The sequence below is a fragment of the Amaranthus tricolor genome, chromosome 5, assembly GCF_026212465.1.
Source record: "Amaranthus tricolor cultivar Red isolate AtriRed21 chromosome 5, ASM2621246v1, whole genome shotgun sequence".
NCBI lineage: Eukaryota > Viridiplantae > Streptophyta > Magnoliopsida > Caryophyllales > Amaranthaceae > Amaranthus > Amaranthus tricolor.
Window position 1 is genome coordinate 29,713,392 of NC_080051.1, and position 16,913 is coordinate 29,730,304.

A 16,913-nucleotide genomic window follows, 5' to 3' on the forward strand; every position below is an offset into this window, starting at 1 on the left:
ACAATTTGTTGTTTTTTATTTGTTATTTTACGCTTTTCCTTTTTTTAGAAGGGGGACGTGGTCCGGTTGAGGGTTAGGGTGAGCGTTTGCAATTGGGCTGAAATCTGATGGACTATCTGAGTACTCCATGTTTTTGCTTTCTCAGCTTGGAGGAGAATTTTTGGATAATGTAGTCTTTTACAATCAACATGTCACATTCGACCAAAAAAAATTGTAAAAAAGGGAAATGAAGCGGAGAAAAGCTCATTCAACTATGAAATGAATTTTTTTAGTTGATGCACGCTTTAGTTTTCTTGCTTTGGCTTTGCCCTTACGGTCCGTTTAGTTGGTGGTAATAAATGGTGCAATAGGAATGATTTATGGTGTAAAATTTTCTGAAAAGTTCTATGTCATTCCCGTGATGATGAAATTTTGATCACATAAAAGTTTTTTAAATTTTTATTACCATCTAATACCACCTTTCCCATTGATAATGCATTGGAATGAAGTTTACGAGTAAAATGAGATACTTAAAGTTGAACAAGAATACCCATCAAGATAGCAAAAGATTTTTCAACTAAAATTACATTAGTTTTCATTCTTATTACCACTGTTTGATACTACTTATTAGATGGGCAGTTAAGGTAAAAAGAATCTATTAAGACATGAATTAGAAAATTGCAGTTGCTATAAATGTATGTGCGCACTATTCTATTACGTTTGATTTTGCTATAAATGTATATTAAACAAATTAATTGAATAGTATTAATTTACAGAATCAATACATGTGCTTATAATATCTATGTTGGTTTTTTAATTGTAATTACATATAATTAAAAATATTAAAGATTAATAAGAAGTGTATAATTAATGACAAGTATATCAATTATCAAGAACTATAAGTAAAACACTTCTACAACATGTTTGTTATGGGGTCAAATAAATAAACCCGTAATTTATTTAGTCAAACCCTAACCAGCCAACTCGGTCCAATAACTTCTTAAAATAACTACCCATTACTCACCATAATCTACCACTCACCCATCCTCCCCATTATTCCCACATCTACAAACATTATGTTCATGATCATCCCATGATCAAGTAACCACATTTAGAGTCCTTATAAGAAATTGCTATAAATATGTCATGAAACTACATAAAATGGCAGACAATTCTACTCTTCTACATTCAATTTATTTTACCAAAAATACTTCCTTCAATCATTTAATTAGAAAGAAAGCTTTTATATTGCTATCGTTAACACCACAATAAATATTCACCCTTCTACGTACAATCTATACTGAACCAAATATTCCTTCAATTGATCTGAACTCATCCTACAATCCGTTAATCTTGTATTCATTCATTATCATATATTCATTACTTTCTGTCTCCCGATCTGACTTGAGCGTCGGAGGGGTTTTCCGGGAAATCACCCCCCGGACAAGGCTAACGTTGTATTGCAGGATTTGAGGTCTCATCAGCGGAAGGATCATAAACACTTTCAGCATACTGACAGTTATCCCCGACCACACCTTTTATCCAGGTATTTAAATGTCTTTTACAATTCATCATTTCATTACCGAAACAGTTTGGCGTCGTCTGTGGGGACTGAACGAAAAGTCATGGCTTCCAAAAGAAATTCAACACAAACCGCTACCGTGCATAGCATAGATACAGACACTTCAGCGGGTCACGCTAACAATCAAGCCGTGACTCGCCGTGATCTTGACATGCTAGCACGAAACCTCACTGCCGCCTTTTTCGAACAACTCCGCAGATACCCAATTTTATGGCGTATAACTATCTCATCATTTTTTCTTCGGTGGGTATAAGTCAGGAACTGTAATGGAGTAATGTTTGGGAGTATTTGCTATATCTTTTGCTGGTTGGATTTATAAAAAAAAAAAACGTCCAAGTTAATATTTGGATCGTCCTTTAAAATCTTCTTGCATCACAAGCTAACGAAGTGAAATAACCGTCTTGGGGTATTATTATATTTTTAATATACATTAAAACTTTATTAAAGTTCAGCTATTATTCTTTATATTCATAATAACATTATTAGGGCTGAAAGTTATTAGATTTTTCACTGCAAGATCAGGATTCATATTCAACTCAATCAATTGAGTTAACAATCCAATGGAGAAGAAGCTTAATCCAACTTCTTTTATACTGAGAATTGGATGCAATTATTAATTCCTATCAGTAATTAATTCCCATTAACATGTACTTTCCAATCATGATTATATTTTGTATATCACCAAATTCATTCGGCTATCACCACTCAACAAACCAAATCATCAGATTTCCTTTCAGCTTACGGACCCGGTCCGGTCTTGCCTAAACCCAGTCGGGTCCTGCGATTTCTGCTTTCTGGAAACTCTCAACATACGGACCCGGTCCGGTCTTCCAGAAACCCGGTCCGGTCCTGCTTTAATAACCGTTTTTCCGCACGGTTTTTATTTTATGATGAGGAATGTAACAAGCAAAAAAAGAAAACATTTTTTTTCTCTGTTTTTAGATACTATTAACTCTTCACTTTTGTGAGAAAAACTTGATCGAGAATATTTGGGCCAAATCATTTCAAGTGTTTGTCATTATTCAAGGATATAAAGTTGGATCTTATTGCTCTTATTCATCAATGTATACCGTTTCAATGTTGAGTTCAGTTTGATGCACCTTCTAAAGGGTTATTAGATCCGTAGAACGTTTCCAAACCAACTTCAATCGACTAAAAATTTCAGTCCTAATGTTGAAGTTCGGTTTGATGCACATTCTAAAGGATTAGATGACCCATAGAACGTTTCCAAACTAGCTTAAACTAAGTGGTTTCGGTCTAAAGGACCATCATCTTATCTTTACTGTGCCGTATGTGAATATTTTCTGAATTTTTCTCGGCACCCATTATTTTTGGGGATTCGGAAATTATTTGTTAATGATGAAGATTTGATTTGAAGATCATTTTGCTATGAGGAAAAGAAGGTTCCCACTCGTGTGTGACCGTCTAATTATGTGATATATTATCTCCAGCTCTTTAATTTCACCATTTTTTGTCAACTCCAACTATGTGACCGTCTAATTAATAAGCTATATATCATAAGCGATTCGGATGCGATGAGTCATTCTGTACCATCGAATAGCGGGATTCTCTGGTGTAAGGTTATTATACAAGTTTTGTCTTTTGCAGTATCATCAATTTGTCCGAAATATTAAAAACTCGGACCCCCCAAGGGCCTCCAATAATTTCGCAAAATTGTCTGAGTATTGAGAGTAGCTGAGTTATGCTATGACCGAATCATCAAAGATCCAGTTGAGTAATTGTCATGATGTATTATCATAAAGTCGGACCCAAGTTCGGTTTGATTCACCTTCTAATAGGTTATTAAATCCGTAGAACATTTCAAAACCAACTTCAAATGACTAAAAAAATTTAGTCCCAATGTTGAAGTTCGATTTAATGCACTATCTAGAGGATTAAATGATCCGAAGAACATTTTCAAACTAGCTGCAACCAAATGCTTTCCGTCGAAAAAATTACTCCAAATATTGCCCAATTCAATGTATTAGTTGGATTCGGGTACGATCTGACAGTGGTTCAAACTATCTTAATCAGATCCCCGAAAAACTACTTATATTGATTGTAATGGCTAGATCCGGGTATGATCTGACAGTGGTTCGAACCATCCGCCCGTGAGAGAACAATCTCAGGTAACTTGATACATAAAGCAAAATCATCACCATAGCCATCTAATGAAATGCTACATAAAGGATGCAAATCTTTGACTAGTATTGCCAAGTGAAGAATATATTGTATTAATCTAATGATGATCATATGGTTATTCTTACTTTTATTCATCAACGTATATCGGGTGTTCCGTATTTGTTGTATTCATGGGTCGATGTGGAAAGTGATCAAGTATGATATTGACACATATTAAAAGAATTATTTATTATTTATGCGTGGAAATTTAATACTTCACCATTATTATTCTTAATATATTGGGTCTTACTTATATGTGGTTTTCAATGATGAGTGTATAAAGTCATCTGAGCTTTCACCTAGTTTAAAAGTCATATTATTATTGAAGTTCCAACACGTGGGCGTTATTTGTCACATTATGGAATCATCTGAGCTTTCAACTAGTCGGAAGTCATATTATTATTAAAGTCCCAACATGTGGGCATTATTCGTCATATTATGGAATCATCTAAGCTTTCACCTAGTTTGAAAGTCATATTATTATTGAAGTCCCAAAATGATTGATTTTGGGCGATATATTCAAAGTATTTATCTTAATTATCAAACTTTCACCTAGTTTGAAAGTGAAATCCTTGCGAGTGTCACCTAGCTTGGTAACTCGGACTCTTGTTAAGCCCCAAAACGAGTGATTTTGGGCGTTATTTGTCAATGTATTCATAGCGAGTATCACCTAGCTTGATAACTCGATCACTTATTCAGCGGACCTATGTCCGATCAGTATATTCATCAATGTTTTCGAAGGATTCACCTAGTATGATTCCTTATCTAAGTCCCGGGTGATTGACGGCTGGGCAATGCAGACCTACGTCCGATCATCAAAATATTCTAGTGAGTATCTCCTAGCTTGATAACTCGATCACTTATTCAGCGGACCTATGTCCGATCAGTATATTCATCAATGTTTTCGAAGGATTCACCTAGTATGATTCCTTATCTAAGTCCCGGGTGGTTGACGGCTGGGCAATGCGGACCTACGTCCGATCCAAATATCCATAAATGCAGACTTATGTCTGATCCGAATATTCATCAATGCTTTCGAAGGATTCATCTAATATGATTCCTTATCTAAGTCACAGGTGTTTGACTGCCAGGCCATATCATCATATCAAGCTCAAATGTCGAATCATCATATCAGGCTCAAATGCCGAATCATCATATCAGGCTTTAAAAGTCGAATCATCAAAAGTGGCCCAAAGGCCAAACATTTATAATTCATGGGGCTTCCACCATCATGGGCCCATCGAGGCAAGAATTCGAAGTTTACCTTATTCGGACCTTATTGCATGGTTTCTTCCGAATATTTATTTGATCTGCATCACAGGTATAATTTTTTCCGCATAAAGACTGATACCCTCGCTACATTAAATTCCCTCATCTATCACTCTTCATGCGTGGGGCTAATGTTATGGGGTCAAATAAATAAACCCGTAATTTATTTAGTCAAACCCTAACCAGCCAACTCGGTCCAATAACTTCTTAAAATAACTACCCATTACTCACCATAATCTACCACTCACCCATCCTCCCCATTATTCCCACATCTACAAACATTATGTCCTTGATCATCCCATGATCAAGTAACCACATTTAGAGTCCTTATAAGAAATTGCTATAAATATGTCATGAAACTACATAAAATGGCAGACAATTCTACTCTTCTACATTCAATTTATTTTACCAAAAATACTTCCTTCAATCATTTAATTAGAAAGAAAGCTTTTATATTGCTATCGTTAACACCACAATAAATATTCACCTTTCTACGTACAATCTATACTGAACCAAATATTCCTTCAATTGATCTGAACTCATCCTACAATCCGTTAATCTTGTATTCATTCATTATCATATATTCATTACTTTCTGTCTCCCGATCTGACTTGAGCGTCGGAGGGGTTTTCCGGGAAATAACCCCCGGACAAGGCTAACGTTGTATTGCAGGATTTGAGGTCTCATCAGCGGAAGGATCATAAACATTATCAGCATATTGATGGTTGTACCCGATTACACCTATCTCCAGGTATTTTAAGTGTCTTTTGCACTTCCTCGTTTCATCACCGAAACAATGTTCAATTGTTTCAATTTTTTTATATACTAATTAATTTTAGAGTAATTTGTTAAAAGTGATTGAGAATATATTGGCTGTGGATTCAAGTCTTGAATTTACACTAATTTTGTTCTTTTTTGTGTACATGAAATACTCTACTTTTTATTTGATTTCTTTCTACTTAATTTGCATCTTCTTATTTCTTAATAATTTCATTCACAATTTATTTTAATCTATTCATTTTAACGACTCCGCTCTACCAATCATTTGTATTTTTTATATAAATCTGATTTTTCTGTCCATTAAATCAATGTTTCTCATGTAAGTAGTAAAATTGCTGAAACAATACATCAGTATAAATGATACTCCATTTTGGTGGGTCTCGTTGTCTAAAATTCCTCTAACGTTGGTATATAAAATTGCAAATGTTGACCAACTCTACACCAACAAATACTTCTGCTTTTGTAAATTATCTATATTTAGATGCTTCGTGACCAATTATATATTTTAGAGCTAACAATAACATTATTATCTCCATGACTGCATGTCTGCATCCTCCCATTTATGTGTTTTGACGCATTCATTAGAACAGAAAAGGTGGAATCACTAGCTCTACGGCTCTACCCAAACGTTACTTAAAAATCAGTTGACTTGAAATCGATCAATTGTCTTCTTTGAATTATACATAATTATTATAACAATATCAGAACCTTAATTCTAAAAAATTAATAGACCGTATAAACTAATGTACTCATTTTTATTCGCTTTACTTGTTTCATTTGATTTTTCAATTCTATACATAGTCATGTGAGATCTTGTTTAATTCGTCTTATTGTAAATTTTATTAGTATCAACTTTTTATAATTTTTACTCAAGTGCAATCAGAAATATTTAAGATTGAAAAAGTGTACTAGTAAATATGCCAAAACCAAATGAGAAAAGTAAAGAGAATAGGAGGAAACGTTATTTTAACAGTTTGTTCATATGGATTCTTCCCCATTCCCCCCAAAAGATAGATTAAAATCAACTATATACATACTCTCTGAATAATCTTTTTGAGACGCATGTTTTTCGAAAAATTACTACTAATAAATATATAGTTGTATTATGAAGGTTACATAAAATGCCATCGAGTTTAGATGGCATTTTTTTGTCTTATATTTTGGCTACAAAATTCTAATACATGTTTTGTATATAAAGGTCAAATATCGTAAATTATCATATCTTCCAGTTTGCATTAAGCAACTCATATATATTAAGTTACATTCAGGCTTGCCACCACTTTAATTTGCATTAAGTAATTAAAAAAAATTAATTAATTTCAAGGGCTACCCAGATTTTGGGTGTATATGTAATCCAAGTGAGCCTCTGCAAGAAGTTTCCTTTCAGAATTGCATTCCTCTCCTTTATTTCCACATGCTTCATTCTCCTCTAATCCCATCAGCTGTATTATTAAATAAATATATGTAAAGAAATAAAAGTTACTAAATAATTAAATTAGACATTGCAAAATTTAATATCATCCCATCTTTTTTATTTTTCTATTTGAAATATTCCATTGAGAGATAATTTATACATGGTAATTTTAAAGAGATTACGCTTTTTAATAATTTTTTAATATATATTTATAAATATTGAGACTAAAAAACGGGATAGAAAATAATATTTTAAAGGGTGGATGTAATTTAAGTAAAAAAACTTTCCACTATCAACTTAGTATCGTTTGTTAACGTATGGCATCAATAACGGAAAACTTTTGAAGTAATTATTATATAACGTATCTAACAACTTAGACAAATCCGGCTGAAAGGCATTTTCCTCAACTTATAGAAAATATGAAATTAAATTCAGTAGATGTCCTGAGAGATCGTATCTCAATTCCATTAACATTTAATGCATATTCACATTCTACGTTTTCCTTTATAGATCGACCTAATTAAAAATGATTTCTCAAAAAGACCGTCTCACAAATTACAAGAAAGTGAGAATTAAATTTGTTTTGAGTTATTTTTATAGGTTTGAGCAGGTCTTGTAGGGTTCTCACAAGAAACACAACTAGCTTATTAATATTTGTTAAAAGATTAAGTAAATGAAAATTTTGTTATTTTTTAATAAAAAATAAAATATTGGGGCAAGCCAATATATTAAACTGTCTTACGATGAAACGATCCTAATAAAAAATTTGTCTTTAAGGGTTTTAAGGCGAATATCTAAATTGAAGAGTAAAATTGACCGCATTCTTCTGATCCTCTTTTTTAAAGGCTACAGATATGAATTATTTGTCATCTTCTCTAGCAAAACACGGTTTCAGGTGGGATATAATTTCAAGAGTCAAGACTACTTTAACGAAAAGAATTTGGATGGGCGGATGAAGCTTACATTGGATATATCCTCAGAGTTTGTAGCAACACTACTATCACTATCCTTCACCTTCAATTCTAAGTTATCTGTGTCATTCAAACAAAGACGAATTAGCCAAATCACTCTCACGCAAGGATTCGTGATAAATTAAATTCCAATTCACCGTCATAGTCTTATTTTTTAAGTTCTATTAAATTCACTATTAATTGAATCGTAAATATCTCGTATAGTTACAAATTATAAAATTGTCCAGTATTAAAATTTATATTGAAAAAAAAATCAAACAATAACAGCATGCTCGAAGGCATAGGTCCCAAAATTGGAAAAGTCTTAATATTGTATTATATAGTATATGTTACGTATTTAAAGATAATTAAAAAAATAACATAATTTTAAAAATTATGTAGGCCTCAAAGAATTTTCAAATTTGTGCTCCGCCCATGAGTTAAGCTTTTAGTTGAGTTATAAACCCTTTAAAATCCGATTGGGATTTATTTATTCAGAATTAAATTGTATATAATAAAACTCTATGTGTGGAAATGAATTGTTACAAGTATTAAAAATGAAATACCTTGGAGAACAGGAGGTTGATGAAGATGTAGGACACGAGCAGATGTTGAACAGGAAAGAAAAAGAAGACAAAACAACAAAAACACAACGATTAAATTTTGGAAGGATTTCTTCATTTTCAAAAATAGTTTAATTAATTATTTTCAAAAGAAGAATCAGAATTCAGAATTTAGAATTAGAAATTAGATTTAGAATGGTGTGAATCAGTGCATGGTTGCGGTAATATAAATACTGCTCTTCAAATGACACATGGTTGGTGCGCTTCACACACTTCACACTTGGATTCATTACTAATTTCAAACGTCTATTTTTTATATACTCCCAACACTATTAATTTAATTTCATTCTTAATTTAAATATTAAAATATAGTTAAGTAGAATTTTATTTGTTTGTTTGAATATAACTTTTTATTGCACATTTGAGTCTAGAGATATTTAATTTTGAATTAATAAATTAGACATAGTCAGAAAACTAAATAAGATAATTAGCGTCAACCAAAAGAACTATGTATTATTTTATAGTCCATTCTATTTTTTTAGTTAGTCCCATTTTACTTTTTACCAATTTTTAGGTTTGTCAAATGAGACCACTCAAAAAGGAGAGAGAAAGGCTAATAAATAAATTGTTAATGATTTTTCATTAAATTTATCGCGATAAGGTAATGTGAGTAAGGGTAATAAAGTCAAACATACATACTATAAATAAAAATGAGATTAATAGGGTGATCTAATCCTATTTAGAAATTGGACTAATAGAAGAAAGTATAGTAAACGAAGAAAAAAATAATTATGTGAAAATCAAATCTAAAATCTAACGGAAAAATATTAGTATTATCGAAACCCGATTCTCTTCTGCCAATATTAATACTCCTATTATTATTACAGATTGTTAAATTTGCAATATTTTCCATTGTAGTTCGTTCTTAATTTGCATTATTTTTATTTTTGGATAATAACCTATTATTTTTTAAATTTCATCTATACTTTTTAACTCTCTTTTAATTATTTCATTTACACAGTTCATTCTCTCTTACCACTTTTTAATATTTACTCAATTTCATATTGATGCAAATCAAACAGAATAGAGGAGTATTACTTATTAGTAGGGCTGCACATTCTATTTTTAGTCAAACATATTCAATGTTCAACTATTCCTATAAAATAATAATGAATTTTGTCGACCTCTTTTATGGTTTCTATACTTCCTATGATTAGTCCACACTTGTGCGACTTGTAAGATCCGTGTTTTGACCATAACAACATAATAGTCTCTCCTATCTAACTTATGGTCGTACTTTACTAAAAAAAAAAAAAAAAAAACTTATGCTCCTCCTAAATATTTCTTATATTCCAATTTGATGTTTCTATACGGAACTTTTATGAAAATTCAGAAAAAATAAATTTTTATTTAATAAACATATAAATTAAAATAATTAAAACAAATATCTTTCAGTTATAATCAAAAATCTAACTTAATTAAAGATTTTATATTTTATTGTTGGGAAATTCCATGTCGTAATCTTGAATTTTCGGTTTTTTCACATAGTAGACAAACCTTTTTTTAATCCACGTGGTGAACTTGACCTTTTAATTTTTCCACGTGGTAGACAAAATGAAAGCTTTTTTTGTTAACTTTATGCTATTGTTATCCAACGTAATGATATTTTTTTAAAAAACAAACGTTGAATCACCCTAATTGACCAGATATTTTGAAATTTAGTCGAAGTAAATAATTAACTTAACCAAAAACTTAACTTTTGTCCACCACATGCAAAAGTTGAAAGATAAAGGTCACTAGGCAGATTAAAAAAACATTTGTAGTAAAGCTAAAAATTCAGGATCACCACTTGAAATTTCCCTTTAATATTGATTTAAATTTATTATAGTGGTTATTTTAATAGCCAACCATTATAAAATTATCCAAAATTTGTATTCTTTTTATTTGGGTTTAGGCATAGTAAATATCAAACTAGGTCCAATTTAAATCTAGATGAAGTCGATATAAAATACATCGGATTCTTATAGCTGATGTTTAAGTTTGATAAGTATTGGATTGATTTAAAATGCTATTTTGAATTCAGATTCATTTTAGGAGGTTTTATAAATTTAAAACTCTTGTATCCTATTCATATTATGAGGGCGATCTAAAATATTAGTTTAGAATGAATCAAACATGTGTAAATAGAACTTGCTATTATTTTTCTACTCCATATTATTTAATTCGTTATCCAATTTAATATTATTTGAAATTTTAATAAAATGATTCGAATAATCATCTAAATAGATTCGAGGTTTGATTTTGGTGACATTTGAGTACTCAATTCTCGTTTCAAGACAAAACCAAGACAGATCATCGATGCTTTATAAATACTTTGATATTTTTTAGACTTAATAATTGTAAGGTGGTGGTCTGAAAAGAATTATAAGAATGGGAGTCCTGGTCTTACACGAGTCCAAGCAGTAAAACCTAACTACATGCACAATTGCACACCATTCTTATTTGTTGTAGATCTGCTTTTGCACCGATGACATTGACTACCATTTCCACATTTCACTCGTGTTTCATTTTACTCATCTATCCAATTCCATCTCTGATTCTCTTCCTACCTGACCTAGGCCTCTAGACCCCCATCTGTTGAAGTACCTATTATTTATTTCTCATATGCGAGTTATTTTCTGTCGAAAAAAAAGTAATAAATTTGACAAGTAATGTACTTCTATTTATTCGCAGTGATGAGGCGGCTATAAAAAGAATGAAGTTGTGATGTGCATTCTTAATTAGATAGTAGATGTCTCGATGAGTTCCGTAAGGATACTTTTAGACATTCATTAGCATGAGTAGTATGAAAATTACATCCATCATCATATCTACACCTGTACGCCTATTTCATTTTATTACACCTACTTTTTGGTATCTCTAAATTATATTGTACTAAATCTATTAATAGTCATGGCAAGAATATTTTAAAATATAAATCATAAACTTTGAAAAGAGTCCTAATTGATTAATTAGAAAACCCAATACATATATCTATTCAACGTAAATTTGAATCTATCTATTTAAGTTATGGTTCAAATTATATGATCAAAATCTCAATTATATATATATATATATATATATATATATATATATATATAAAAGTTCTAACATTGAAGAATGACAATCAAATGGATTAGGTTCGTTTTATACAAATGATCTACTTTTACCCTTTATCTGTCCTCTAATTAAGATGGCTATAAATTTAACAAGGTCTTCACAATTGGCGGAAAGTTGAACCGCACGCCATCTTCATGACTGGCCTTGTTAGTGGATGGCATTATCGTCTCACAAGGATAGTGGGGTGTAAAAAAAAATTAAGAGCATAACGCCCCACTTAAGATGGTAACTTTATTTAGTCTATAGTTAATCTAGCAATTAAAAGTAATTAGTTCCTTCTTAATGCACAACGCATTTACTAATTATTATTATATGAGACTTAAGATTATCACTTGTGGCAAAAAAAAGATTATTGACTGTATTTCCACTGTTTAACGGACTTGATCGATCATATACTATAACTTATCACATTGAACTTTATGATTTGGTTGTTTGTAAAACTATTAGCTAATTACCATTGCACTGAGAAAAGCTATTATCTAACACTGTTTTGTACTATTCATGAAGAAAAACTAAAGTTGTCCTACTCATTACGATTGCATGCTTGTGATGTTTTTCTATAAATGTTCATAAACATCACATTTTTCAAAATTGTATAACTAATTCTACTTTGAACGGATTTTAAAATAGATTTTCAATGAAGTAAAAATTAATATAAACACAAAATTTGATTTTGATCCAATCTGAAATATTTGACCGTAAACAACTGTAGTTCTCTCTGAATTTTATAATATGTTTATTTTAGGTTTATTTTTATTCAATATATATTATCTATCTTTAGCAGATATATTTCTCTAAATTAAATTGTATAAAATAAAGAGATAAAAGTACATTCATAGATAATAGGAGTAATATTAATTTTTATTTATTTTTTATTTTTTGTGAATTGTTGCAATTTCACCCTTTTTAACATCAATACAGCTCAATCAAGCAATTGGTATCATTAGTCCATTTCAAAATATTGCTTTAAAAATATTTAAATTTACGTTGATTTTTGAAGATGATGTCCCAGGCTACTAGCCACACATAGGCCTGATAACATGTAAACGTGAATAAGCTTTAATCACACAATTATATTATATGAACATGGAATTTTATTGAGTGTTATATAAATTGTAGCATCATATAAGGAATAAGCTAAAACTGCACCAAACACAACCATAAGCCCAAAACTAAATCATGCCTTAAGCCAACCAAAGGAATGACAAGTACTTTTGTAGGAAATTGTTTCTCAATAAGCTAGATAGCAAAACAATGACCTCATAGCTCATCTCATAATTTGCATTAACCAATACATGAGACACGTCCAATAATAAAATTATCTTATAGAATAATTTGTGAATACCATGTAATATTTTATATGAATATATGCTTCTTGCTCTAATTTGAATGAACATGGAAATACATAACTAATGTGTTTACATCTATAAATGGGCTTAGCTAAAACTACACAAATCACAAGTACAAGCCCAAAACTAAATATACACAATGAAGTACATAAAGCGCATGATAATCTCAATACCTCCGCCCAATGGCTATGCTATTTGGTTCTTGAACTTACAACTATTTTCTCTAGTTTTTAATAGTTGTTACACTTTTATTTTTCATGATATCCAATACAGAATTATAATCATTAACATCTTTAATCTCATATGATAAAAAATTCTAAAAAATTTAATATTATGAAAATATGCATTAAGACGAATCAAACAAGATCCCACTTGACTATATTATACATTATACATGGAGAAATATACAATAAGATCAGTTGATGAACAGTAATTGCTACAAGAAATCCATAAGTTAAAAGTTTATATTATTGGTTTATTTAACCAAAATATGAGATATCACTCAAAGTGAGACTGTCTCATAGTTGAAAGAGTAAGGCATATATCAAGGTGAGACCATGTCGTAGTTGAAACAATACATATTATTTTTCAGAGTACATAAATTCTTGTGAGAGACAGTCTCTTTGAGAGACCATGTCTAATTGGGTCGGCCCATAAAAAAAGTATAGAGTAAACGTAGACATTAAACTTTAATAGAAAGTCTCTCAAAAAACCGGCTGTTTAAATTTATTTAGATTAAGGGTAAATATTCACATAATAAAGGGGCACTATATGAAATTATAGGCTTCTAATTTTTTTTCGTTTAATAAATATAAAAGAAATAGTCGACTTCAAAAAAATACAAAGATTAGTAAAATTGTCTCGTTATCGGCGCTCATCAACGTATCCAACTCTTCGTGTTCCTCCTTATTTGCTCTCCATTATCGCTCAAAACTTCTCCTTCCATATTCTCTTGTTTTCATCACTGCAGAGCAAGAGGAAGAAATCAACATTCGAAGTGAAAAATATAATTAGGGTTTTCTCGACGTAGTTTGATTAAAACCTATGCATTTGGGGAAATACACAGATAGAAAACCTAATTTGGCTGGTTTTGGTCACTGACAACAAGATTGAGGGTCGAAAGAAGGATGAAGATATTATGGTTGGATATCAGACGCGAATTTGACCAGAAATGAGAAATTGTGGTAATTTTTGATATCAGAACTTGTGGTGTGCGATTTGGGTTTCAGAATGACGAGAATAAGATCAGCATTCTTTATTTGACGTCTTCGTGGCTCTTCATCTCACCTTGGTACTCTTTCTTTCTAATTTCCCCCCTTCAACTCATCTTACTGCCTAAATTATTCTAATTTTGATGATGATGGTAAATTGTTTATTTAATCTATTAGACACCATTGTAAAATGCGATTATTGTAGTTGATGAAGCCTTTCTCTGTTTTGTCAATTCAAATGTTTCATTTACCCTTTTACTGCCGTTTGAAGATGAAATCCTACCTTCCTTTTTCCCTTTTTTTTGTTCTACCTAGGGAGCTTCATTTGTCGATTCTCCGTCCAAATTTGTAATAACCAATTGTCGAATTTGGTTTGGAACATTGGTTATCCTCTTTATGTTAGACATCAAGCTTAGATCATCACTTACTAGATGGCCTTGTTCTATTTGATCTAACTCATGCTGGATGTTTAGTTTAGTATTCTCACATATTTATTCACGCATTAGATTGTTTTAGCCTTTTAGGGTATGTTTATAGTAGGAGTGAGACGTGATCATTTTCCAGTGTGCGTTGAAAGTTTTCTTCAAGTTGAAAGATGTTGTGGGTTGTATGTATATTTATGCTGCAGGGTATAATTTGACGTAATTTTAATTGTTTGTTGGGAATGGATTAATTGCTATGTATGGAATGTGTGGTTTTTGATGAATGCTTAGAGTTATTGATCAAATGTCACTTATAGATGTTGTATCTTAGAACTCATGGTTGCTGGGTACACGCAAAAGGACATTTCCATAAAGAGAAAATTGTTAGAAAAGGAACTAGAAAAACATCATTTTTGTGCAAAATTACCTAGAATAAATTTTTTATGTCAAAAAATACCTAAAAAATTTATTTTGTTTGTCAAAAGATACCTACTAACAGAATAGTTAGGATTTTCGTTAGCTTTCCATGTGCAAGTTACGTGGCCATTAAAAAGCTCCATTAAAGCGGCTTTCTCATCCTCTTTCTCATTCAACCAATAAAAACTCTAGGTTCTTCACCATTAAAGGACGCCATTATTATTTTGGTTTTTGAAAATCAAGCCTTAAAATCCAGCTTCAACACAAACAATAGGTTTCGGAATTACTTCTCCTCCTTTTTCAATTGCTGTTTGAAAATTCCATAGCAGTTCAAAGAGGGTGAATGAAACAAATTAAAACTTACCTGAGAAAAGAAGATTTATGGAATGGAAGGAGAATAGTGTTCATGGCAACGTTGGGAAGATGAAGAACAATGGGTTTCTTCAACATTTTGAAACCCTAAGATTAAGCTAATCTTTCTTTTCTCAATTTGATTTTGGGAAAGTGGGTATTGGAAACCCACGTGCTTATTCTAACATTTGCATTTATTTTATTTTTTTGTTAAAATTCGAAGATCTAACGGAAATTCAAATGGTTCTGTTAGTAGGTATTTTTTTACAAACAAAATAAATTTTTTAGGTATTTTTTGACAAAAAAATTTATTGTAAGTAATTTTTCACAAAAGTGATGTTTTTCTAGGTAGTTACCAAGCAATTTCCCTTTTTGATAATGCCTAAAGAAGATTTATGGAATGGAAGGAGAATAGTGTTCATGGCAGCGTTGGGAAGATGAAGAACAATGGGTTTCTTCAACATTTTGAAACCCTAAGATTAAGCTAATCTTTCTTTTCTCAATTTGATTTTGGGAAAGTGGGTATTGGAAACCCACGTGCTTATTCTAACATTTGCATTTATTTTATTTTTTTGTTAAAATTCGAAGATCTAACGGAAATTCAAATGGTTCTGTTAGTAGGTATTTTTTTACAAACAAAATAAATTTTTTAGGTATTTTTTGACAAAAAAATTTATTGTAAGTAATTTTTCACAAAAGTGATGTTTTTCTAGGTAGTTACCAAGCAATTTTCCTTTTTGATAATGCCTTGCAGCCTTAAATATATGTAGAGGATGGAATCGATTGAAGTGAATGGGAATGTTGGCACTATTAGTACTATGACATGTTTATTTGGCACCGTCAATAATCATGCAGTCATTTGCTTATATTGTTGAAGGCGAAAGACAATGTTCAGCAATCTATCTACACCTTGTGGCTTAATGTTTTGTAGTTAATGGTCAAGTTCAGGCACTTAGTGTAATTTGGCAATTAAAAGAATTGATCAACAACATGCCATTACCATAGCCCACAGAGCCAAATGACTTCCGCCTGAACGGGTTTTGGGGGATCAGGTCTAATACTTTCAATGAGAATGTTGTATTTGTAAAAAACATGTTTGAGATGATGGATAAGAAGAGTCTTGGTTCTTCATGGACATCTATTCATGGCTGGGGGAATTTCATCTTCATCACTACATGTACTTTTGAGTGCCCGGCCATCAATAACTTGCTTATGTACATTTCAAAATAGTGTCCATTTGTGCCTTTTATTCATCTGTGTGCTTTTTATTCATCTGAAGTTGCTAT

General features: G+C 31.2%; 1 protein-coding gene across 1 annotated transcript; it reads right to left on the minus strand.

The window, feature by feature from the left end:
* Positions 1-6,856: 6,856 nt before the first annotated feature.
* Positions 6,857-8,980, minus strand: LOC130812518 (putative phytosulfokines 6). Its single transcript, XM_057678009.1, has 3 exons — positions 8,722-8,980; positions 8,169-8,236; positions 6,857-7,233 (listed from the first exon to the last, which is right to left on the minus strand). The coding sequence occupies exons 1-3, from the start codon at positions 8,834-8,836 to the stop codon at positions 7,111-7,113; spliced, it is 306 nt and encodes a 101-aa protein (XP_057533992.1). The 5' UTR covers positions 8,837-8,980; the 3' UTR covers positions 6,857-7,110.
* Between the last annotated feature and the right edge of the window lie 7,933 nt (positions 8,981-16,913).

Coding starts and splice junctions, on each gene's coding strand:
- LOC130812518 (XM_057678009.1), bottom strand. CDS start 8,836: ATGAAGAAATCCTTCCAAAATTTAATCGTTGTGTTTTTGTTGTTTTGT. Junction 8,237..8,721: donor TCAACCTCCTGTTCTCCAAG/GTATTTCATTTT, acceptor TGAATGACACAG/ATAACTTAGAATTGAAGGTG. Junction 7,234..8,168: donor ACTCTGAGGATATATCCAAT/GTAAGCTTCATC, acceptor TTAATAATACAG/CTGATGGGATTAGAGGAGAA.